This window comes from Melospiza georgiana, chromosome 15, assembly GCF_028018845.1.
Source record: "Melospiza georgiana isolate bMelGeo1 chromosome 15, bMelGeo1.pri, whole genome shotgun sequence".
In the NCBI taxonomy this organism is placed as follows: domain Eukaryota; kingdom Metazoa; phylum Chordata; class Aves; order Passeriformes; family Passerellidae; genus Melospiza; species Melospiza georgiana.
The window spans coordinates 5,324,494-5,348,240 of record NC_080444.1 but is presented as its reverse complement, the minus strand read 5'-3'; the positions used below and the strand labels follow the sequence as shown (position 1 = coordinate 5,348,240).

At 48.6% G+C, this 23,747-nt stretch overlaps 2 protein-coding genes across 7 annotated transcripts in view; one reads left to right on the top strand and one right to left on the bottom strand.

Annotated features, from left to right (window-relative positions):
• LARP1 (La ribonucleoprotein 1, translational regulator) overlaps positions 1-8,491 on the top strand; it is a 44,620-nt gene extending 36,129 nt beyond the window's left edge. For both annotated transcript variants that reach the window (XM_058035131.1, XM_058035130.1), the window contains exons 14-20: positions 302-507; positions 602-708; positions 1,033-1,184; positions 1,454-1,598; positions 1,774-1,883; positions 2,334-2,461; positions 3,008-8,491. In XM_058035131.1, the coding sequence (XP_057891114.1) occupies positions 302-507; positions 602-708; positions 1,033-1,184; positions 1,454-1,598; positions 1,774-1,883; positions 2,334-2,461; positions 3,008-3,229 (1,070 nt within the window). In that variant the 3' untranslated portion in view covers positions 3,230-8,491. The remainder of the gene's footprint in view (positions 1-301; positions 508-601; positions 709-1,032; positions 1,185-1,453; positions 1,599-1,773; positions 1,884-2,333; positions 2,462-3,007) is intronic.
• Positions 7,049-23,646, bottom strand: FAXDC2 (fatty acid hydroxylase domain containing 2). Of its 5 annotated transcripts, none has more exons than XM_058035133.1 (11): positions 23,492-23,646; positions 19,892-20,022; positions 17,233-17,297; positions 16,072-16,119; positions 13,734-13,825; positions 13,537-13,634; positions 12,691-12,812; positions 12,168-12,373; positions 11,203-11,308; positions 10,010-10,176; positions 7,049-9,102 (listed from the first exon to the last, which is right to left on the bottom strand). In XM_058035133.1, the coding sequence occupies exons 4-11, from the start codon at positions 16,117-16,119 to the stop codon at positions 8,946-8,948; spliced, it is 996 nt and encodes a 331-aa protein (XP_057891116.1). In that variant the 5' UTR covers positions 17,233-17,297; positions 19,892-20,022; positions 23,492-23,646; the 3' UTR covers positions 7,049-8,945. The 5 variants fall into 5 exon arrangements, with proteins under 5 accessions (XP_057891116.1, XP_057891117.1, XP_057891120.1 ...); XM_058035134.1 differs by having other exon boundaries at positions 19,892-20,011; XM_058035137.1 differs by having other exon boundaries at positions 19,892-20,002.
• Between the last annotated feature and the right edge of the window lie 101 nt (positions 23,647-23,747).

The following is a 23,747-nucleotide window of genomic DNA, read 5'->3' as shown; positions in this document are numbered from 1 at the left end:
TGGACCCTCTGAGTACTTGGAAGGCAGCTGCCTGCTGGACCTTGTTTGCCTGTGTGACACCAGGGCTGTGTCCTTGGGGACAGGGATTTGTTGCTGCTGTTAACCACTAGGAAGCAGATACCTTGTGGGGAGCTCTCTGCATCTGCAGCTCGGATTGTGGCTTCGTGGCCAAACTGGATTTCAGGCTGCCTGTGTGGGGGAGCTGGGACGTGTCCCTGCGTTCCTGCCCCTGCTGCTTCCATCTGCTGGCTGGCAGTGCCTGGAGCCCAGGCTGACACAGGGTGGGGGTCTCTCCCTGCAGTACCTACAGACGCTTTGGCCAACAAGCTCTTCGGAGTCCCTGAGCCTTCCACCATCGCCCGCTCTCTGCCCACGACCGTCCCAGAATCGCCCAACTACCGCAACGCCCGCACGCCGCGCACCCCGCGCACGCCGCAGCTCAAGGACCCCACGCAGACGCCCCGCTTCTACCCCGTGGTGAAGGAGGGCAGGACGATAGATGCCAAGGTGGGACCAGGCTGGGCTGGGGGGCAGGAGCTGGGGCTCCCAGCTGGGGCCTGAGGAGGAGGGGAGCACGTGTGTGATGCTCCGTGTCTTGCAGACTCCGCGGAAGAGGAAGACGAGGCACAGTTCGAACCCTCCCATGGAGTGCCACGTGGGCTGGGTTATGGACTCCAGGGAGCACAGGCCCAGGACTGCCTCCATCAGGTACCAGGGACAGGCTGCAGGATCGTGGAGGAGGCAGAAATGGGGAAGGGAGGGAGTGTGGGAAGGAAGGGGAAAACAGCATTCAGGGATCCAAGCCTGCCCTTCATGGAAAGACTTGGGGGAAAATCTGTGGCCTTGGAGAATTGCAAGACAGACTTGATTAGAGACTTTGCACACTTCCTGGTACACTGCTCCATGGCTCATGCCCCAAGCCCAGGATAGTGACAAGGTGTGGGTGGGACCATCAGACAGGTGGGGTGGAGTGTGACCCCCCTCTCCTGGGTGATGCCCAGGAAGGATGCTGACAGCAGTCTCTCACCTCAGCTCCAGCCCCTCGGAGGGGACCCCGGCTGTGGGGAGCTATGGCTGCACCCCGCAGTCCCTGCCCAAGTTCCAGCATCCCTCCCACGAGCTGCTCAAGGAGAACGGCTTCACACAACACGTCTACCACAAGTACCGGCGGCGCTGCCTTAACGGTAGGGACCCTGCACTGAGGGGAGGGACAGGAGGTGCTCTGCCCTGCTGGGGACAGGAACATGGCAGGGAGGGACACAGGGTCCTACAGGACAGCCCTGCTGGCAGCTGCTGTGTCCCCAGGGTTTCTGGCGAGCATGGGCTGTGCTCATGGTGTCCAGTATTGGGACTGGGTTGCTGTCATCACAGTGCCACAGGGCCCTCCTGCACATGAGCCCCTGATTGCCTGGGGGAGGATTGGCTTTGTAATCATCCCCTCCTCCCCAAACAGAGCGGAAACGACTGGGCATTGGTCAGTCCCAGGAGATGAACACGCTTTTCCGGTTCTGGTCCTTCTTCCTCCGAGATCACTTCAACAAGAAAATGTATGAGGAGTTCAAGCAACTGGCTGTGGAGGATGGGAAGGAGGGATACAGGTAAGAGAGGAGGGATAGAGTGGCCTTTTCTAAGGGTTTGGCCTTCTACAGGGCAGATAAGGCAGTGCCTCTGCCCTGCTTGAAGGCGGGTCTGGGGTTGTTCTCAGTCTCGTGCTGCTGCTGCCCTGTGTTGTGTGCAGCAGTGTCTGAGCTGCACGTGCTGCTCCCTTCCCAGGTACGGTCTGGAGTGCCTTTTCAGATACTACAGCTACGGGCTGGAGAAGAAATTCCGGCCGGACATATTTAAGGACTTCCAAGAAGAGACCATCAAGGATTATGAAGCTGGTAGGTGCCTCCTTTGGCTCCCCTGGGGTTGGCAGTGCTGTAGCTCAGGTGTGTGGTCCTCCTGAGCCTCTTCTCATCACTTTGGGGAAGCCACATAGCGCTGTGGACTGGTCCTGTTGCTCATTTCACAGGAGAGGGTTGAGTTCACCATAGTGAAGATTGCTGGGGCTTGGAGGAGGGCAGTGGGAGGCTGCAGCTCTGCCAGAGCATTCCTGTACAGGCACCATTTCCTGTGGGATTTCTCAAGGCCCTGCAGTGGCTGAGCCTGGGGGCATCCCAAGGTGGGGCTCCCAGGACTGATGTAGGTTGCTTCCCTCCAGGTGTTCCATCTTGCCTAGGCTGTGCCCACCAGCAGGACAGTAGAGTTTGTGGGGAAGCCTGGAGGAAAGGTGTCTTGTTTGGGTTTTTGTCCTGCTGACATCTGGATTGGGTTTTTTTTCTTCCCTCCAGGGCAGCTCTATGGGCTGGAAAAGTTCTGGGCCTTCTTAAAATATTCCAAAGCCAAAAATCTGGACATTAACAGCAAACTGCAAGAATACCTCAGCAAGTTCAAGCGCCTCGAGGACTTCCGAGTAGATGTGAGTAGACACAATTGCTGCACCTCACTGGGGGCCCTGTCCTCTGAGGGTGGGGGATTTTGGGGATCCCCAGGTGGTGGCAGGAGGGGGGGCAGTGACACCTACTGTCACTCCCAGTCATTGCAGCCAGACTGGGAGCAAACTGCGGGATTGGAATATGGCAAACCCAGTGAGTGTGGGATGACGGAGCTGGGTGAGCCTGTCCCAGAGGAAAGGGAGCTTGGATGGTTTGAGTAGAGCCAGCATGGTGTGGAGCTTTGGCTCCCAAATTTAGGGACTGTGCCTCTGTGTGGGAAGCAGGTGACTAAAGACAAGTTGTCACCACTGTGGTCAGTTTGTGGAAGCCAGGCAGTTTTTCTGTCAAATGTGGCAGCAGGAAATTGGGACAGGGAAGCTGAGTGCTTGGGGGGGTGAGTGTGTGTGGGCCAGGAAGAGAGGGAAGCTGCAATTGGAAGCTTGCAGGAAGGCTGTTGGCTGATCCCAGAGGAGGGATCAGGACCTGCATTTGGAGGAGGCTGTGCTGATCCTGGGGTGCTTCTCTTGCAGCCACCCATGGGGGAGGAAGGTGGACACAAGCGATACCCTACGACGTCAGGGGGAGACGGCAGGAAGCGCTACCCATCCCAGTCTTCCAGCAAAACGGTCAGCCAGTGCCCATCCAGCCAAGGCCACGCCTCACCCAGCCAGCCTGCACAAGAGGATGCCAAAAACCTGAGCCAGCAATCCCCTGCCCCATCAGCTGCAGAGTCGCAGACAGTGGGGAAGTAGAGAGGCTGCAGCTTCCTGCCGGGGTGGGGTGGGGTGGTGGGGAATGGCTCAGAGAGGGGCAGACATGAGGGGTGGGACAGGAAGGGAGCTGCAAGGTGGGTTCCCAGGAATAGGCTGCTTGGGAGAAACTTCAACGCACACGATTTTCTTCTCTTGTGGCTGGAAAGCAAAGACGATCTGCGTCCAAAACACCATTTTGCTATTACTACCCTGACCAGAGCCAGACCCGCTCCCAGCAGACCCAACCTTTTTCCCTTCTCTCTCCTCTTGTGCACACGCTCATGTCTTAGTGTCTCTTCAAAACAAAAAAAATGTGTTCTGGCTGGGTTGGAAAGGGGAGATTTTTTTATTATTATATATATATATCAAGTTTTAAATTATTGCTAGAAGTTCGTCTGGATTTACCAAAACAAGTCTGCTCTGTGTGGCCCCAATGAGTCCCCTGTGTGTCCCCCTGGGATGGACGGCGGAGCAGCCGCTCAGGAAGCTCGGAGGAGCGAGGTTTCCCCCCAGTGGGGGACCGAAGCCACAGCGTGTGCCGATGCAGCTGCTGCGGAGCCTCTGACCTCCATGACCCGGCTGGTGCCCCCGGGGCCGCTCCAACGCCGCCTCCGCCCAGGAGCATCGCCCTCCTCGTCCTCCTGCTCCCTCCTCCCCAACGTCTTCGCCTTCCCGAGGGTCTGGCTCTCCCTCTGACCACCTCTCCCTTCTGTCACGGACAATTTGGAAGTCAACCAAAGGACCTTTGCCGAGGATAGGCTTGTTGTGACTCCTTCCTGCGAGGATGGCTGGTTGGGAGGCTGGCAGGCACCTGGACTCGAGCCTGTGTGGACGGTGCACCCGCTGCCCCAGGAATGCCCATCGCTTGCAAAGACAGGACTTTGCTGAAGGAGCTTTTCTCTTCCTTTTCCCTTGGAAAAAAATGACATAAAAGGAAAAAAAAAAAAAAACCAACCCACAAACCCCTCTGAAACAACAACAGAAAAACTCTTTAAAAAAAAAGACACATCTCCCTTTGCTTTCTTCCTTGGAAATATTACTGAAGAAAAAAAAAAAGAAAAAAAAAACAAACAAAAAAACCCCAAAAACACACAAAAAAAAAGTTGCCTTATGGTGGAGCTGGAGCGGGGAGGCTTGTTGGCTTCCTGCAGCCTGGGGTGCGCTGGGCTCCTGGCTCCCCCAGGCCCAGAGACTCCTCCCGGCGTTGCTGCCGAGCTGATCTTCCCTGCGGCCTTTCCTCCGACCCCGCAGCTCGCTCGATGCCTCCCTGCCGTGGAGCCTCCCTGCCAGGCCTGAGGCTCCTGGGGCAGGGCTGAGGGCAGTCACATCCAGGACTCTGCTCCGCTGTGTTGGTACCGTGGCAGCCTTGTCCCCACGACAGCGACTCTTGTGTCATGGCCTTGCTCACAGCCCCAGCCCTCCCTGGGCAGGAGGTGCCTCTGCTCCTGTCTGTGCTTCCAGCGTGGCTGGGGAGTGAGCAGGGAGATGTCCCAGCAGCTGGGGGCACTGCTCCTGGCTGTGAGCGAGGGCTGCTTCTGTACCTGCCAGGGAATGAGGCAGCCCTGGGAATGCTGTCCCACAGCAGCCACTGGCTCAGGGCTGCTGCTGGGACCTGTGCAGGGGTGAGCAGGGGCCTCCCTGGCACAGGAGAGCTCTCAGCTGGGTTTCCTTGTGTGTTGTGTTGTGGCAGCGCCTGCGTGGAGTCTCCCACTCAGGGCACAGCCCCTGTGCATTTCCAAGGGCTGAGATGACACCGTGTAGCTCCTTACCCAGCTGAGGCAGGGGGTGACTGCAGAGCTGCTGCTGTGGCATTTACTTGATTGATCCTTTCCCAGCACCAGGTGGACTCTGGCTGTGAGCTGGATCCTTTGTGAGGGACGTGTGTCAGGTGTGAGATCTCAGAGATGTCCAGTGCTATCTCTGGAGATGCTCCAGGGCTAGCACTGGAAAGTTGTGTTCCTGTCCAGCCAGACCTGCCTGCCTTGCTGCCACCCTGCTCCTTCTGCTGGGTCCCTGGCACACCAGGCTTGGCTGTGGCTCAGGCTCCATCCCTGTGAGCTCCAGAGCTGTGCTCTGGTGTGCAGTGTGGATGCAGCACTCCAAGGGTGCAGCTCGGTGTGTTGTCCTTTCTGCAAAGTCACAAGCTGGTACTGAGCAGTTTTCCCAAGGGATCCAGTTGATCCAGAGCTGTCTTTTAGCTGGGAGCAGTCATCCTCTCTCCAGGGCTGTCCCTGTGTGGCTGCAGGGTGGGTGGGAGCAGCCAGGAGCTGAGAGCAGGAGCAAGGGGGGAGCATGGCCAGGCTGTCCATCAGCAGTGGCTGTGGGTGCTTGTGGGGCCCTGGCTGAGGCCATCCCTTCCCAACCTGGCCCTGCCTCCAGGATCCTGCCTGTGGGGGCAGCTGGGCTGGTCTGACTGGAGTGAACTGCTGCTAGGATTGAAAGCACAGCTGGGTTTGAGAGGCTGGGGAGCTGCTGCTTGGCTGTTCCCTGGTGCTGTGACCCTGCCCTGCCCTGTCCAGCCCTGCCATGTCACCTGCAGCTGGTGCCACTCCCAGGCCTGAGCGCAGCAGGGCAGCCCATCCAAGGCCATGGGTCTCTCTTATGGCAGCAGTGCTCTGGGGTTGTGGGGTGGGAACTGGGCAGGATGGGCAAAAGTAACACTTGTACAGTGCTGTGGCCGTGACTGTTATCTCTGCATTTCCCCTCTTGTGAGCTGGAGTCAGATCTCTGAGGTTACATTTCTAGGTGGTTTGTCCCAGATTTTTGAGGAGGAGGCTGGAGAGTCGATCCAGGACATTGTAGATGTGTTGCTGGTTGTTTGCAAGTGGAGGCAGGTCTGGATGTGCCACAGGTGATCCTTGCTGCTGTGTCTGTGCTCCTTTCATTGGCATGTGGCTCTCTTGAAGCCAATTGTCTGCATTTCAGCAACAAATTCATAGGAAATGGGGAGGGATGAGCTGCTGCTATGGAGTTGTTGCTTGTAGAGCAGACTGTGGAATTGCTTGGGTTGTAGAAGAGGTAGGACATTTCCCAGAGGATTTCCCAAAATACTGATTTTAAGTGATTTTAAATTTCTGATTCTGAGGTTCTAGTCTTGGCATGGAAGTGTTTTCCCTTCCCCCTCTGCCAGGTCAGTGGTTTGTCACACTGGTGTGTGCACCCAGGGGAGGGTGGGTCAGAAGAGCAATCCCAGTGGTCCCAGTGCCCGTGTGCCTTGTTTTGCTGTCATGGGACAGGGCAGGACAGAGCAGAGATGGATGTGACAGCCCGAGGCAGCTGCTGCTGGCTCAGCCCTGTGCTCCTGCAGGGAAGGGAGCACAGAACTGTTCCCTCCTGCTCCATGCCAGGGTGGGGGCTGGCAGAGGGCAGGGAGCTCCCCGGGTGCCTGGTCTGTGCCCAGATGGGTCACGATGGCCACAGCCAGGCTCATGTCCCCACTGGGTAAAGGGACAGCTGTCCAGAGGGGGTTTGCATTTGGGGGAGCTCCTGCCCTTCTGCAGAGGAGGGAGTTAGGCCTTGCTTTTAGTTTGAATGCCTCACCTCCACCACGTATTTTGCTTTCTTGAATTTTAGAGGATTGAGAGGTTGCACACGTGCTCCTGTGAGTGCTGATTGTCCCACAGCTCATGAGAGCTCCATGGTGCTGGTGTCCAGCCACTGGCAGAGCCTGGGGGAAGCCCCAGCTGCTTCTGGAAAGGCTGAGGGAGGCTGAGTCAGGGGAGCCTTCCTCATCCTGCCCCTCCTCTCAGGAGTTCCTCCTTGCTGAGGTCAACTTGTCTGAATGCAGGTGGCTGCAACAGGTACAGAGCTGTGTAGAGTCAGAGTGGAGGTGGAAGGTGTGTTTCTGAGGAGGCTTTGTTGCTTTGCCGTGCTCATTTGGGAAAAAAAATTAAAAAATAATGATGCTGCTGCTCTGGTTTTGCCTGTCCATCTCTTCTGCTGCCCCCTGGCACCTCTGATGGCACCTTGTCACTGTAGCCCGTGGGGTCCCTGAGTTTTGGCACCTGCTGGGGACTGATTGTTGTACTGTAACAAACTGATGAGTTTAACCTCAGTGTCCTGCCATGTTCCACGTGGCAGTGCAGAGGGGGCCTTCTAGCTGTTAATGCCTTCCCAGTTATTTTATCAAAAGGAAAAAAAAAAAAAAAACAAACAAAAAAAAAAGGAAAACTGTAAATGTAGCAAGCTGTGTTTGCAATGCTTAATGTCTCCTGTCTCTGAGGCTGGTTATGTCACTTGTCACTGTTTTGAAATGGATGCTGGGCTCTTCCTGAGAGAGTTGTTACACTTGATGTTAAATGCCTCACTGACTTTTTTTAAAGATTCCAATACAGGTAACAGATAAAAGAGTTTCTTTCATTTTTCTTTTTCTAAGCAAACGTTCATCTCGGTGGTGTGGAGTGGGTGGCTGGAGGGCAGCGTTTCCAGGAGTAGTTTACAGTTTCACTTTCTGCAGACACTTGAACATAGGACCGATGTATCTGTGACAAGCACATCCCCTTGGTGGGAGCTCCAGAGGAGCAGGGGGTGCCCTGGGTGCCAGCTGGGCTCCCTCCAGCTCCCCACCTGCCCTCCTGCTCTCTCCCCAGGTGTCAGCCCTGGGCCAGGGTGGCTTGTGCCAGTGGTGCCATCCTGGGAGGGATGCTGGGCACCACTTGGTCCCTCAAGCCTCCCTGGTGCAGCCCTGCTCCCTGTCTTCCCCCCCAGCCTGTCCTGGCCCCACTGGGCTTGGAAACCTTTGGATCTGTGGCTCAGAGGCACCCACTGAGCTGCATCCCAGCGAGTGCAGCCTTCTGCACTCACCTGGAGCTAAAGGGGTGATGGTTCCATGTGCTGGCCCTTCTCAAACCCTGTGTGTCCAACCTCAGCCTTCTGTTTCCCAAAACTAGAGAGTGTGTGCAACCTTCTTCAGCTGCATTTATAGTAGAGACAAACTTAAAATGACTCATCACAGACCATGTATCACCTGGGAGGAAAATCTTGTTACTACGGCCTGCTGTACATGATCCATCTCTGTCGATAGTACATAATCTTTGACCCATGTGCTAGGATCATCATCACGTATAAAAGGAACAGAGAAAAATGTAAAATACTTGAATGAGAGCTTGTATTATAACATTAATATTATTCAGAGTATCTGCTTTCTAGGCTGATGTGATTCATTATTCTAGTAATGCTTTAGTCCTTTGTAATTTGTGGTAATTATGCTTTTTCCTTTTTAATACAAAAAAAAATGTATAAAAATAAAAAGTTCAAAAGACAGTGGTGCCTGGGTTTTCTGTTCTGCTGACTTGCCCTCTCAGGTAACTGGGCTGGGTTCATCCTGGTGTAGTTGGGGACTGGAGAGGAGCAGAGGAAGTGGCTTTGGTTCCACAGGTAGGGCTGTGGGACAATGGGCTGACCAGTGGGAACCCTGAGCCATGTGGCCCAGAACACACCTGCCTCATACACAGGCAGATGGAACCAGGGGACAGTGCAAGTAACAGATAAACAATTAAATTTTACAAATAGATTTCTAGAGCAGGTTTTTTTATAAGTGTCTTATATAGAAAACAATGTCAGCAAAAGTGCAGTCGTTTCCAAGCAGCATATTTAACTTCAGCTTCATCCGTTATGTGTGGACAAGAATTTGTTTCCTGATTAAAATACTAATTGGCATAAATCATTGTCTCTCACTCTGCTCATCACCAGGCTGGCCAAGAGCTGCTGGGCTGGTTCACTCCTCTTTCTTGGGTGGGTCTGGGATGCTTTCAGAGAGTGGTGTGAGGCTGAGCAGGATTCTGTGTCTCTCGAAGGCTTTGGTCTGTCTGAACATTTTGTCTGTGCCATGCAGGAAATCCAGCACTCCCAGCACTCCGTAGCACTGGTTGAACCTGAGAACCAAACACAGATAAACATCACTGAAGTTACTGAGGTTACTTTGCCCTTTCTCTCCATTCCTTTCTGAGCCCTGATAATCTGTCCATGGGATTTCTGTACCAGTCTCCCTGGCAGCTCTGTCAAAGCCTGGGTGAACCTTGTGCAGCTCCTCTTTGGTGCCATCATCTGTTTCTCCTGGGCAGCTCAGAGCTGTGGGAGCACTGGGCACCCATGTCACTGTGCCCCGTGTGCTCTCCAGATCTGGCTGTCCTGAGCCATGGAGCAGATGTGCCCCAGTTGGCACAGCTGTTCCACCCAGAGTGTCTTGGCTCTGCAGGGATCCCTGTCCTGGCATGTGGTGACAGAACTGTCCCCTGGGCTGGTTCTGCAGCAGGGCAGACATTTCTGAGCAGCATGTCTGAATGTAGGCCACTCTGGGAGCTGGGAATGTTTCTCCACTGCTCGGGTGTGTATCCTTGAACTGTCTGCTGCAACTACTCTCTGTCCAGCACAGGAGGCTGAGAATCTCTGTCAGGAAGGGTTAATGGTGATTGTCTGGGCACAGTGTAATCTGATCAGTGTTACTGATCCCAGTGTATGGCAGAGGGACAGACAGGCAGGCTCGCTTATTTTACCTGTGTGACATGCCCTGGCTCTGTCCTTAGATCACATGAAGTGTATTCTGAACTTCTAGGAAGAACCTTGCAGAGAACAGTCCTTAACAGGGCTGGAATGCCTTGAAATCCCAGTTTAACTGCTCTAAGACTGGCAGCACTCAGCCTGCTCTCAGGTGAACTGGAGAGCTGCACTGCTGGTGCATGAGTCAGGCAAACCCACTTGACCCTCAGAAAGGAGCTTTTCCTGCCAGTGGTGCCAGTGGAGAGGCAGGAGAATGGGAAACTGAGCAGTGCCCAGACATACTTGAGGTGGTGGAAGTCGTGGAACTCTGGAGATGGCAGGAGGGGCAGGTGGTAGCCACAGTGAGAAATGCTTGTTGTTATAAGAGCAATGGAGAACCATGCTGAGACTGAAACAATGTGAGATCCCATGATCATCGGTCCAGTCATGACAGGCAGAGTGTTGGAGACCTGGAAATGAGAAGAAAATATCTCATTAATGGGTCCACTACAAGCAGATTCTCCTCTAGGAGCTGAATTGTCACCTGGTGATCCATCACACTGGCCTGCTTTGTGCAAACAGTGTAAAGAAAAAAAACAACTCTGCAAACACCTTACTAAAGTTATATAATCATCCAAAAAGTAATTATAGGGATAAGAGAGTTCTACTACTGCAAACCATTGACAAAGCCCAAATCCATAAGGCTGCAGTAGAAGTTAGACATGACTCCAAACCCTGGGTGAGTACAGCATGATCCCAGTAAATCACCCTGCAGTCTGAGGTATGAATTTCAGCTTCACCTTGGAATAATGCTGAATCTGCCCTTGGGAAACCTCACTGTGAAAGGGCATGGCCTGCAGACACACCCAGCAATGTGACAAACCCTGCTGCAGCTCTTCACTGTGATCTGCCCTGGCACAAATGGCTCTGGCTGCCCAGACCCAGCTGCAGGCACCAGCACAGCTCAGCTGGGCTCCTCAATCATTGTGCTGTCCAAAGACTGTCAGCTGGGGAGACACCCAGAGCAGCCCAGGACTATTGGTAACAGGAGATGGAATTTTTAAGTGGAATATTTGAAGGTGGGATGTGTTTTCCTGAGAAGTCTCAGCTGCAGGGGTGTTGGGATACACTCCTTGCAAACACTGATGCCAGCAACCACCACAAAAATCCTGACAGATTTCCAAGTCCACACAATCACTCAGGCTGTCATATCTCTTGCTGAAAGCACTGTCTGTGCTCCCAGTCCTCTTGGGGCTCATGGGAAGCCCTGTCCAGTCAATTCCTTATCTACTGGAGGCCCTTGGAGCTGTGCTCTGGAAGCTGCTGGAGTCCAGAATAAACAATTACTGCAACCCTCCTAGAGCCAAGCTTCTTGGCAGGGCAGCTCAGCCTCCTCTTCCTAAGGAAGAAGCCTCTAAGGGCAAATTTTCTTCTCTTGCCATGGAAATCACACTGCACACAGCACCTGGAGGGTGACCACGTGAAAATCCACTTACTATGTGCTCTATAGGGTGAGCATAGATGGAGACCACGCCGATGGGGGCTGTCCACTCGTGGTGCTTCTTGTGGATGTGCTTGTACAGCACTGGGTGGTGAACAAGCCTAGGCAGAGGAAACAGAAAGGCAGGGTTTGAGCTCTGCAAAAAAGGAGTAACAGAATTTCTGCAGGGGACTTGCTTGTGTCTCCACTAACATAAGGATTTCAGAGCAGCTGGCAATAAGAGTGTAGGATTCCTTGCTTCTTTTGCTCTCTTTGTATTGAGTCCTTATTCAATTAATGTGTCTGTTGGCTTATGATAAACTCAGGCCAGATAAATCCCATAAATCAAAGTCCCTGAATTACTTATTTATTCAAATCCGGGAGTACTGTAAGGGGAAGACTCACTTTATGCTTTCACTGTTCTGACTTTTTCTACTGGCAACTGTCAAAGAATCAGAATTTTCAGTTCCATGGGTCTTTGGTAAAAAACTGCATTTACTTTTTTTGGGTGCATTTGTCCTAAAGGGAAACCTACAGATTTCTGAGAGTACTCTGCTTGCTTCTGCTTCTTTTGTCTTCCTTCCTTTAGTTCTGTCCTCTAATTTTTGTGTCAGTGTTTGGGAATCCTGCAGTGTTGGAAGTCAGGCCCTGATTTGTGGATGCTGTACAAGGGAACAGAGATCAGTCACTGACCTTTGAGATTTTTATCTTTCAGGACAGTCAGTCTTGTTCTTTTCAAAGAATGCTTCGTGAAAAACTGCCTGTTCTGTTTCTTCCTTAGCTTTTAAGCTGTTCCACCTTTAAAATTCTACCCATTTTTGTTTGCTGGCAGCAGCAAGGCCTCATGTTGTGAGGGTAGATTTCCCATATAAATACAAGATTGGTGGAACAGAGGGATGAGGATTATTGCTGTTGTAGGGTATGAGTATAAACTTAAAGGCATAGAGGAAAATCAAGCACCTGTTCCTGTGCTCAGCTCACCTGTGTGTATAATAGAAGAGAATTTCCTCTATTACAGTAAAAATGCTTAGCTCCACAAGAAACCATTGGAAGGTTGGCAATTCCTTGCTGAAGGTGTTTTCCCACCATTGCATGATGTAGAACATGGGCACAAGCATGGGGAAGGAGACAAAGAACTGATTACCCAGCGCTGTGTAGATGGCTTTCCACAGTTTCTTTCTGTCCACCTGCAAAAGAGAAGTCAGGACTTGAGTCTAAGAAAGAAGCAATGCAGTTTTAGTTGGAAGGATGAAAAGCTTTAAGATTTGTAGGCAGTTAGTTTTGGGATCAGCTCTTTAACAAGCAGTCAATGCAGATCTGATCAGTAGCCTCACAACAGGATCTGCCTTCCTTCCTACAGTGGTTATGCAAGACTTGACTTGATCCCCCTGGAATCCTACCTGGCTGTAAGAGAAAAGCATAACAGGTTCTTCTCCCCATTCCTGGCCTGAGAGAGTGCAGGAAGTGTTCAGCCAGCAGGAAAGGCAGAGTGAGAAGTACTTACAGGATCATTCTTGCCCAGCTGAATGCGATAGCGAGTAATGAAAGTTGGCTTTCCTGTTATATCAGCCACCAGAAGGATTCCATTGAAGCCCCAGAAAGCAAGTGCAGGCACCAATGCAGCCCCTGTGGCATGAGGAAAGGGCAGAGATGTGTGAATGAATTGGGAACTATGGCTAAATCAGAAACAAAATACACTGGCACAGTACCCAGAGGACCTTGCTGGGACCCAGATGTGCCAAGGGTGTGTCCCCTGCCCAAAGATGCTTTAAAATGGAATATTGGTAAATTCTGACATAAATTAAAATCAAAGAATGGAAAGGAGGTTAGAGCAGATAAATGTCTCAGAGGTTGAAACCTGACATAACTGAAGCTAAGAAAAGGCTTTTCTAGGTGGCTGGGAGGCCTCTCTTGCTTTTAAATCCAAGTAGGCTAAGGCTGACTTGATATCTAGAACCTTGCAAAGTCTCTACCAGTTCTGTTCACCAGCTGCTAATCAGAAAACAAAAGAAAGAGTTTTGTAAGTACTACAACAAGAGTAGAATTCACTAAATTTACTTATATTTTTAGTAATTAGTTCTACTGAGTCATTCAGTTCTCACAGGAGCAAAGTGTCTTCACAGGGAAGCCACTTCAGTAGCAGCAAAAAGATCAGATTTTTAATCTGTACAGCACCCTGACTGTGACCCTATCCAAAAGCAGAACAGCTGCACCACATCACCTGTGGGTACCTTCCAAGGCAGTGCTTGTCAGTGGGAGGATTAGTGAGTTTGGGAAGTTTGTCCACGTCTCCATTTAATATGCAATAATAAATGGATGATTTCTCCTGAGAAGCATTGTTAAAACTCACCAACAAGGAAGATTGTCCACTCATCTCCTTCCATATAGTCGTAGAACTCCAACCATGCTGTTTGCCAGAAATTGTCTAATGTTATATTCTGCATTAACCTGTGGGAATAACAGTGCTTGGTTGCCCATCTATTCATCCCCTTTCCCCCCTTTCCACAGAAAGTTTCTCCTCAGGCTGCTTTGTTTGAACATTCTTACCAAGAAGAAGCATTCATCAGGGCAGTGAACATGAGCAGGCCTGCACTGAAGACGTAGGCACTGATCCTCAAGGCATCTGAGAGCTTCTTTCCCTGTGAGAAGCAACAGGAGGGAGTGAGCACGTGCTGCTGTGTCCTGCCCTGGCATTTTTGGTATTTGAAATGATGAAGGCAGTCCTGTGACGGCCTGTTTAGCTTCACACACACTCTGAAGAACACAATAACAAAGCTGTTGTGGGATATTGTGTATAATCATCCATCTGTCATGCTTACAGGTATCTGGTGCATGACTGATGGGGAATTCCTTTGGAACAACCAAAGGGAGAGAAAGGACCACTGATTTTTTTCCCTTCATTTGGCATACTGCTACTGGAGGGCTATAGCTCCAGGGGCTTGTGGATAACTCAGAGCAGTGGGAAAGGAACACCAGCAATAAGGAATGGTGTTCCATCCCCTCACCTCCCTCCCTCAGTATTTTCTCCCTCTCAGGATGCAGTGTTTTCTCCCCACAGCAGTCAAGAACTGCTGTGCTCAGATGACCTGGTTAACAGGAATAAGTATATTCAAAAAGCAGTATTCAATATATTTGAATATTTAAATATTCAAAACAAAGTTGTCTATATACAACAAATTTATAATTAATGATCTATCTTTTGGAGTAGTCCAAGTTGGAATTCGTTCTGGAGTGCAATTAATTTGGGTTTTGTGAGTGAATATGAATTATATCTATCTGCAATGTAATTTTTTTTAAAAAAAATCAATGCAATAGTATAATAACAGCTATTGTCTTCTTCATTCCTCTGTCCTTCCTGTTTTTTAACTGTGGTGTTGTGTTGTACAATCAGACTGGAGTGAACACAGTGTGATTCATAGCTGCAGTCCTGCTCACCTCCTGTCAGAGAGGACAAACAAGAGAGGCAGCTCTCAGAAATGCCAAATGCAGGTGGTTTAGGGTAATGAAATATAAAAGAATCCTCTTTACATGGCTTTTAGATTCTGTAACAGCTACAGAACATTAAAGGTGGCCCAGGACTTATAAGCAATATTTATTTGTCCCAGGACAGAACTTCTTGACTGAAACATTCACTACTAAAACAAGCAAGCAACCCCTTCCTCCTATCACCTCCTTTTTTCTTTTAAATTGAAAAAGCAGCTAGGGAGGAAGGGACTGACAGGACTCTTGCCCTACAGATTGATACTGTGAACCCTATGGGCTGATAGGAGAGCAGTGCAATCAGCTGCCACTGTTATCACTGGGGGTACTGAAGTGCAAATGCCAGGCTGGCAAAAGCCTCTCCTGCATCATCAGATGGTGCCTGCTGGATCCTGGACCAGAGATCTGCTCTCTCAGCACTTTCACAATTCCAGTTGCATCCATGTTATGCCCCATGTATGCTGATGTAAGACTTTCTTAATCTTTAGACCCTGGACTATCATTTACATATTCTTTAGAAAAAAAAAATGTTGTAGAAGTTACAGAAAGCTTTGAGCTTTTTAACATTAATCTTTGGAAAATCCTGTAAAGCCTTTTTCTCCTGGGATGAAGAGCATACCAAACAAAAATTCTGTCTTACAAGTGTCAAAATTTCCAATTAGCCCAAAGAAGGTTTCAGTTTCTTTAACATCCCTTAGCTCAAGAGTTTCAATCCCTTTTAACTCCTAATACTCAGACACTGTGCATGTCCTGCTTTGAGACAGGACAGAGAAGAGCTAAATTTCAGCCCTTCAGCTATTTTAACAGCCCTTTGGCTAGAAAGTGTCTTGTTTTAAGGCTGTGTTTTTATTGCATATGATGAAGTGATTACATGAACCCCACACACTATAATTATGTAGAAAACAAATCTTGTTCATCAAGTCCAAGTGCTTAATACCCTGTTTCTCCCCATGCCAACAGCTACAGCACAGTAGTTTCCAAACTAATTCATGGATTGCTTGAGTTCTTGCTCTTAAAGTGCTTGTAGAAGTTGGCAAAGTCCTTAAGTGCAGAACAGGGTTGCTGCTGGCGAGGTAAAGAGACTGGGGCACATCAGTGGCCATAAGAGTTTAGCAGGACCAGGTCCAGTGAGGTGGCACAGCTTCTGGTTTTGGGGAACTGTGGTGGGCTCTTGCCCCTCGAGCACAGATAACAGCTCCTTCCCCACTTGCTGCTGTAGCTGCAGTCCACTGTAGGGAAAAAATGCTGGGGAAGTGTTGCTTTAGTGATAAGAGATGAGCTCCTAATTATGCAAAAATGTTCGGAATGAGGATGTGTCTGTCACTTCTCTTAGAAGGTGATTCAACACATTCAGCCTTCAAAGCACCTGCATGAGCTTCCTGAAAACATGAGCTGGAGCCTTTACCTGCTTCTGCAGCTCAGCTGTGGAGGAATGTCCAGGGTTGGTTTCCATCTGAAATAAAAGGTAATCCAAGTAAGTGAACTGTGGCCAGCTGGAGAGTGGTAGAATATGATGCAGACAACAGCAAATCATCTCTACTTGTAATTCAGTGCTAAAAGTGTAAAATATTTACTCTGTGTGCCACGTCCTGTCCTGCTCCATCCTTCATGTGTTGGCCATGGAGCAAAAGTGAGTTCTTGAGAAGAAAAATGCCTTTATTTCTTGAGGAGTTAGTAATGTCCCAGAAGACTAAGGATGCAAGGATATCAAGGAAAAATGGGAGAACAGCCAAAACCAAAGCTTTTGCTTGTGTCACTGGTGTGTTGTGGTAGGACTTCCTCCCTTGATCTGGCCTGGGAATCCACTGCAGCACCCAATAGCTACTCCAGCCCCTCCCAGGCTGTAAGGAAATGATAATGTGGGACATATGTTCTTCCTTAATGACAACATGCAATTAAACAAACAGGGATGAAAACAAAATGAGTTTGGGCCACAGAGAGCTAACACAATAGAGCCCTACAGCCTTCACTCAAACTCTGAGTTACAGTTTAAGAACATGGTAAGTGAGAAAATCATCTTTGCTTCAAGTCCTGCTATGGTCACTTAGAGAGTTAAAGTCCTAAATGGGCATGTGGCCATCGCATAATGAATCTCCCTGCATCTGCCTCTGCTTGACCATTTGTTGATGGTTTTGCTAAAAGAAATTTAAAAAATAAATCAAACCCAAGGTCTGAGTAACTGCTGGGAGTTCACTGCTGGCCATGGCCATGAGGGGGGTTCTGTATTTCAGGCTGTGTTCTGGCTGTCCTAGGGATTATTGCATAGTTGTTTTTATATTTCGCAGTCTTATCATCAAATATAATTAGCAAAAGTTAACAAAACATTCCTTAATATTTTCTTGGTTTCACATGGTCTTTAATAACAAACAACTTCTAACAACATGACAGCCAGATTACTGAGGATTGCAGAACTTAATCCATTTTGCTTTTCCTACTCAGTAGAATATTCAAGCACAGGCAAACTGTTACCTAAAGTACAAAGGCAAGCACAGAGAAGGATCAAACATTCTTGTCTAGGGTACAAACAGTTGGAAAATTACTCATTAGGAAGATGATATTCTATTACCTTGATGATGGAGGGAAGCCTCTTGGGAGTACTCTTCTTGAAGTGTTTCAGAAAGGATGAATAAACTGTCAAAAAGAAATCCTGTATTAGTCAGGAGGTTTAGATTTGAAATTATAGCCTTCTGGGTATGTTCTTCCAAATACAACTGTGTTTATTCACAGGTGTTCCCAGCTCTGTTACATTCCCTGTTAGTATGCAGGTCAAAGGGCATGAGACAGTAAAATTAGACACCTCCTTCCTGCTTACTCACAGACACAAAGAGCCAGCCCACCCTACCACACATTTTAGTGGAAGAAACTGATGTTAGACAGTTCTGAGAAGGAAAAAAAGAAAAACAAGGCAAAAAGGGATTTGAAACTTGAAACCCTGAGGCCAACTCCCAACCCAGTATTTCAACACTAGGGCTGGATATACTCCTATGGGAAATGCTGAATTTTGGTAGCAGTCTTAAAAAGAAACCAAATCCAAGTTCACTTTATCTCCCTTGGCCCAAAAAGGTATCATGAAAGGTGTCCTAAGGTGCTATTGCTGAAAATGAGAATGTGTTGGGGAACCTGCAGTGTCCCAGGGCTCCCTGTCCTTCCCCAGACACAGAGCTCCTCACTCTGCACCGTGTGAGCTACCACAGCCAGTCTGTGGGATCTTCTTTTCCTCTCATATATTGTCTGCCAACCACATCTTTATTGATAAATACAGTTGGACTCTGATATATCTGATGAAGAATACCCATAAGAAACAACCAAAAATAACCTGCTAGCCTGAAGAGAGCAGCATAAATAACATGCCACAGGCCAAATTTAAATTGATCTTATCTTAATTTTTAAAAGACCTTCTAATCACATCTGTTACCCAACATCCACTACATGCCCATCTTGTCACACAGGTCCTCTCAGGGCAGGTGTGCCCACTGCCTCCAAGGAAACACTACTAAAGCTTGAAATATGTCAGGCTTGAATAATCCATTCCTTTGAGGCTTTGCTCCATTCCAGATTTCTTAACAGGTTGTTCAGAGCTTTGAACAGTTGAGTGTCTGCACAGAGCGAGATTTCACAGCTTCTCTGGCAAATCAGTTTCAGTATTTGACAACCTTCACTGTAAGTTTTTTCCACTTGGATTTTTTTTGGTTATAACTCCTATTATTTGCTCTTAGCTGTGCACATTTCTATCTTTACAACCACCCAGTAGGGAGCTGAAAAGAGCAATATCCAATTATTCTGCTGGGACAGTAAAGTAAATAGTGCTGGCCATAGTTTTCTGTGGTTAAAGAGATTATTCCTCTCTGATGACTTTGGAGCAGACAAGATTAGATTAGGAGAGGCAGATGTGAGAGGGGAACCTCACTGAGCTGGAAGGCTGATGCTCCAGAGGTTCCTCCATCCAGCAGTGCTGACTCAAACCTGCTGACACATTTGCATGTGAAGAGCTCCAGGGCAGAGCATTGTAGAAAATGTGACTCTGTTTTGAGTTTTTAGGAGAAGGAGCTATTACTTGATTTGAGTCACATACTCTGTGCATTTAGGAAAGAGTTAAATTTGCAATCACATTTCTAGTACTCTTGTTAAAATAATCAGTTTATGACAGAAGGCTGGCTTGGGCAAAGATTTCTAGTTCAAAGCAGAACTGCCACATCTGTTTGCCCTCTGTTTAAAACACTGCCTTTATTAAGCCACTTTTCAGGATAAAATTCTACATTATTTACATTAAACCCAGAAAAATTTGGATAGAGTAGGTTTTCCCCAACATCTCATTACCTACTCTTTTTTTTTATTGTATAATCTCTCTCCTGATTCAGAATACACCAAATACATTAAAAACCCATTCATGTAACCATGGCTGTTTCAGCTAACAAAAAAGCCATTCAGCTGCTTGGCACTGCTCTCATGTTGGCATATTTTACAGCCCCAAATCAACCACTGAAGCTCTCAGCTGCCTGCAGCTATTTCCAAATATCAGCTAGAACTAGTCCTGCCTAAAAAAAAAAGTTCCTTTCCAGTTATTTCGAATTAGTTAACACCATATTTGATCCAAAATAAATTCTCAACCCTAGAATAAAAGTAATTGCTTTCCCAATCAGTGTCTTGATATTAAAGGGGAAACATACACTAGTCAAACAAGAATTCTAATACATTTTTAATATTATTGTTTCCATGTATAACTTAATTTGCCCAAAAACTGTTCATTAAGTCACAGATCTTGTTTTCACTGAATTTTCCACTGGTCTAAGTCATATTTTAAAATGCTCAATATAATCTGAGTATAATCTGAAAAAAGCCCTGCTGTATTTTTTACATTTTTTAACATGTGAATTATTATTTATGCCCCATGCCTGCTGTTCTCTTGTACTTCTGGTGCCCAGATAGCCTCAAGCTGAGGCAGCCCAGGTGCCCTTTCCCTGCACTGCATCCCTCTCCCAGCAGCCAGACCTGCATGGCAGGCACAGCTCAGACCAGCTCCATCTGCTGTGATGGGGGCTGCCCACCCACCCCAGCTCCCTGGGATTCCTTGTGCCTTCCTCCTGAAGCCTCTGGTGTGGCTCTTACCTCACTGAAATCAACCTTTATACAGCACAGACAGTGCACAACCGCTCCTGGGAGAACAAAGAATGTGACTATCCCTGACAGTACAGAACACAGAGAACAAAGAACACAGGAGCACTTACCTGGTCACCTGAACAGCTGCATATCAGCCCCTCTGTGAGGACAGACACAGGACCAGCCGTGGCGTTTGATGTCCTACCAAGCACTGCACGGTTTTAAGGGAAACCCCGTTCCTAGAAAAGCTGACAATGGACTTCACACAGACACGACATTGCCTTTTAATGACTTCCTCAAAGTCTCTATCATATCTTTTCAAGCACCCTTGAACTCTGGCTGCCTGTTCTTTGCTCAGCACCTGCTGATGGTAGCCTAGGAGAGGTCCTTTGTGTCTGTTCAGAGCCCAGAGTTCAACTCCTCACTTTTCATGACTGCTGTCAAAGCTTTATGAGGGTTTAGGCAAGGGCACTGGGGGTGTGTTTCCAAGCAGGAGCTCCTGTCCCCTCCCAGACAAGTCATGTGAAGGCAGTGCCATGTCACTGTTAGTGCTGGCACTGTTCCTGTGTGTATGTGCATGCTGTTACTCAGTTAAGCACGTGGAACACATCTCTGCATCTCTCTAAGTTTTTTCATTGTTGTACCTGAGAACAAAAAAGCCACCAACATCCTAAAGAGAACTAGTTTTTATAATTCACTAACCCATGGTTGGAGCACAAAATAGCTACTGCCAGTGCAACTGAATGGGTCAAAGGTGTATTTGTTCAAAGCAATAGGGTTACTGTGGAATTTGGCAAAAAATCAGCAGTCCAATTTTCATGTTGTTGTACCAAGTCTAAAAATTACTCCAACTCTTGCTACACAGTGCCCTCAACCAGTAAGAGGCTTGGCTTGCATGGGTAAGGTGAAGACACACATAGGTTAGCATGTGCTTGGGCTCAGTTGTGTTTAACCATGGTGTTTACAGACCATAAAATGTGTAATTATGGCATTGCAGAGATGTCATTTACAGTGGCATCCATCTTTCTTATGCAAATGTGGCCCCAATCTCTTACTTAGCCCATAAATTGTGCCCTGCTACCAGCTAAGCTCTGGCAACTGAGGTTGTTACTATCATAACTTTCCAGATTTATTTTCCCACAGGAGGAAAAACAGGGAATATCACCTTTGCCTCACAGTGAGCCTTGTTTGCCCTTCACAGGTGAAGCAAGAAATGCTCTTTCTCAGCAACACCTCATGCCAGCAGAGCTGGAACTGCAGAGAGCTCTGCAGGAGTGAACAGCATTGAACACTGTTGGTGTTTCCATCCTCACTTTCTCTTGCCTAATTCCAATTATTCCCTGGTAGGGACAGAAGTTGTAATTCTTAACTGTTGCTACTAATTGGCATTTATCACAGAGAGCAGGCTCAGCAGAGAGGAATGTGATTCCTTCAGACTATTCACTCACGTGCAGAGGAGGAAGTGGAAATGAGCATCCCAAGAGAGGGGTGCCATAAGGACAATGTCCTCAGCTGAGCTCTGCATTTCAGCTTGCAGGGGGAGGGCTGTTCATCCAACAGCCAATAGTCAGTGATAAGAGTGAATTTCAGACCTGTGTTCCTTTGGAACCACTGCTCAATGCCAGCATGGGTGATCTCTGAAATATTCATACCCATAGGGACAGCTCAGCACATTACTCATAGGGTTGTAAATGCCATTTATCTTCTGCTGCAATTTTGTGTCTAGCCCAGCTTGTCACTGATCAAACTGCTGCTTCTGCCCTGTGTGATGTCTCCATCACAGACCCCCCCAATGCTGCTGCAATCTTTGCTCAGCCATGCAAGCAGTCTGATTTCTTCAGAGCAAAAAAACATTTTTGATCAGACACTTCATAATACAACTTTGTTCACTCCTCACAGTTTTTGCAATAGGCACTGGTTGTTTCACTGTTTGAGAGGAACACCAGGGGAAAAGCTATGAATTATCTTTCAGGGACTGGACAGAGCCATACTGATAGCTCCTGAAGAGGAATCTGAGCTTGGCACACATCACCCCCTGCCTGATTCCCTGCATTCTGAACCAGATTTCTCACCTGGGCACGTGTGCCACCTCCTAGCACGGCAGTGGCTGCTTTGGGAGCACCTGTGCAACAACACAAGGATGAATTCACCTCTCAGGATTCCCACAAGCAAGATTTCTTGTGGTGCTGTGAGTAAGCTCTAAAGAAAAGGCACAACAGGACGTGCAGCTCAAGCTGCCCAGTGTGAAAATGTTGAGTTAAATACCTTTATTCCACCTTATAATGCAGCTCTACACTCAGGGTAGATGTGAGGACTCTTCAAGACTTGCTTTGGAGTGCTGGAGCTGGAGGCAACCTTGGAAACCTCCAAATACAGAAATGATGGGACTCTTTAAAGAGCAGGGTGCCTCTTCCAGCTATTCTGAATCCTTACTAGCCATGTCATGTTTGAAAATAATTCTGATCTCATCAAGCAAAATGTGTCTCCAGCTCTTCCCACCAGTGCTTGCCAACATCCTTGAACAGTTTTTGTTTTACAGAGGTATTTTTACACACTACAAATGTAATTTATCACAGGTGATTATTGCCTGCAACACATTTTTATTACAGTGCCAGGGCACAGATATTTACAGTGGCCTGAGGAGATCCATCCTCCTTTTTCCCCTGGATTCAACATCCCTTCAAGTGCTGGCTTTATGAGCAAGAAAAATGACTCTGAACTCTTTTGGGAAATAAAAATTTCACCTTATATTTACAGGGTGCTGTAATCCAGCCTGCTGAATTTACCTGCTAACAACACAGATTTCCTTGTACAAAACCCCGGACTCAACTGACCACAGGTGATTACTTTCTGGCAGTGTAGCATATTGCATGTTGCATAAATTGCACAACACCACAGACTGCAGAGCTAAGGCAAAACAGTAACTCTCTATCATCCCTGAAGATAAACTCTGAATCAAAATAATGCTCAATAAAGGGAATGTACCAAGATGCTGACAGCAGCAAGGTCACTCAACACAGCAACACTTGAAAAACCCTCTTCTTTTCTAAAGGCAACATTTCTGCTGAGGCATGAACATTAAACCTGTGACACTGAACAGTGTCTGAGGTGTGAAAGATACCAATATCTGCTTTTGCAAATACTTTGATCAAAATGCTGGGCAAGAAGCTGAGATTCACGGAAAGACTCCCATATGGTGGGCAGACAATCCAGTACCAGAACATATATTATTTATATAGGCACATACGTATTTTACAACAGATCGAACCCCGTCCAGAAAGATGGCAGTGTAAAATAAAGGAAACACTATCTAAGTTTAATTAGCAGACAAGCTTTCCCAATGAACTGTCGATCTGCCATCAGCATCAGCCAGCACAGCAAGTGTTGGCAGCCGCGTTACACAAGCAGTAGCTGCTTTACCTGCTACAACCTTCTGTTGCTAACGTAACTTAAATTCCATTCCTGGAACAGGAGAAGCCAGGCTAAAAGTCGGCAGGTGCAGTAGGAACTTAAATGACTTCTAAGCCCCTGCAGGGAGAAGCAGATCTTGCTCCATTAATGAGCTTGATGCGCACTATAGCGCAGGAGCAGGGGTGCCAGGGCTGACAGCAGCGTTTGCTCTCTGGGCTTTAGGAAATCCCCCCTGGAACCGAACCCTCAGCCGCTCCCACCCTGGCCTGGGAGCCCGGGGGGGCTCGGGCCCAACCCCGACCCGGGGACCCCCTCACCTCCCCTTGGTGAGGGAGGGGCGGCCGCTGCTTCTTTCGGGGACGCTCAGCCAGGGCCCGGCGCAGCCCGTGTCCCAGGGGATGGGGGTGCTGGGGGCTCCCCATGCTGGAAGCCCACCCCAGCCCCGCTGGGTGTTATGGCGACGCTTCCCTCAAGGAGCACAGGCACCCAGCTCCCTCATCCCTCCTCCCCCCCCTCCCGCGGAGTTTGGACTCGCCCGCCATTTGGAGCGCGGGGGGAGCCCGGGCGAGCCCA

What these genes read in the sequence shown, in the direction of transcription:
- FAXDC2 (XM_058035133.1), bottom strand. Translation starts at nt 16,119, where the DNA reads ATGGAAACCAACCCTGGACATTCCTCCACAGCTGAGCTGCAGAAGCAG. An exon ending in CAGCTGAGCTGCAGAAGCAG is followed by an intron (nt 13,826 to 16,071) that starts GTAAAGGCTCCA and finishes TGCTTCTCACAG; the next exon opens with GGAAAGAAGCTCTCAGATGC. An exon ending in CTCTTCTATTATACACACAG is followed by an intron (nt 11,309 to 12,167) that starts GTGAGCTGAGCA and finishes TCCTCTGCCTAG; the next exon opens with GCTTGTTCACCACCCAGTGC.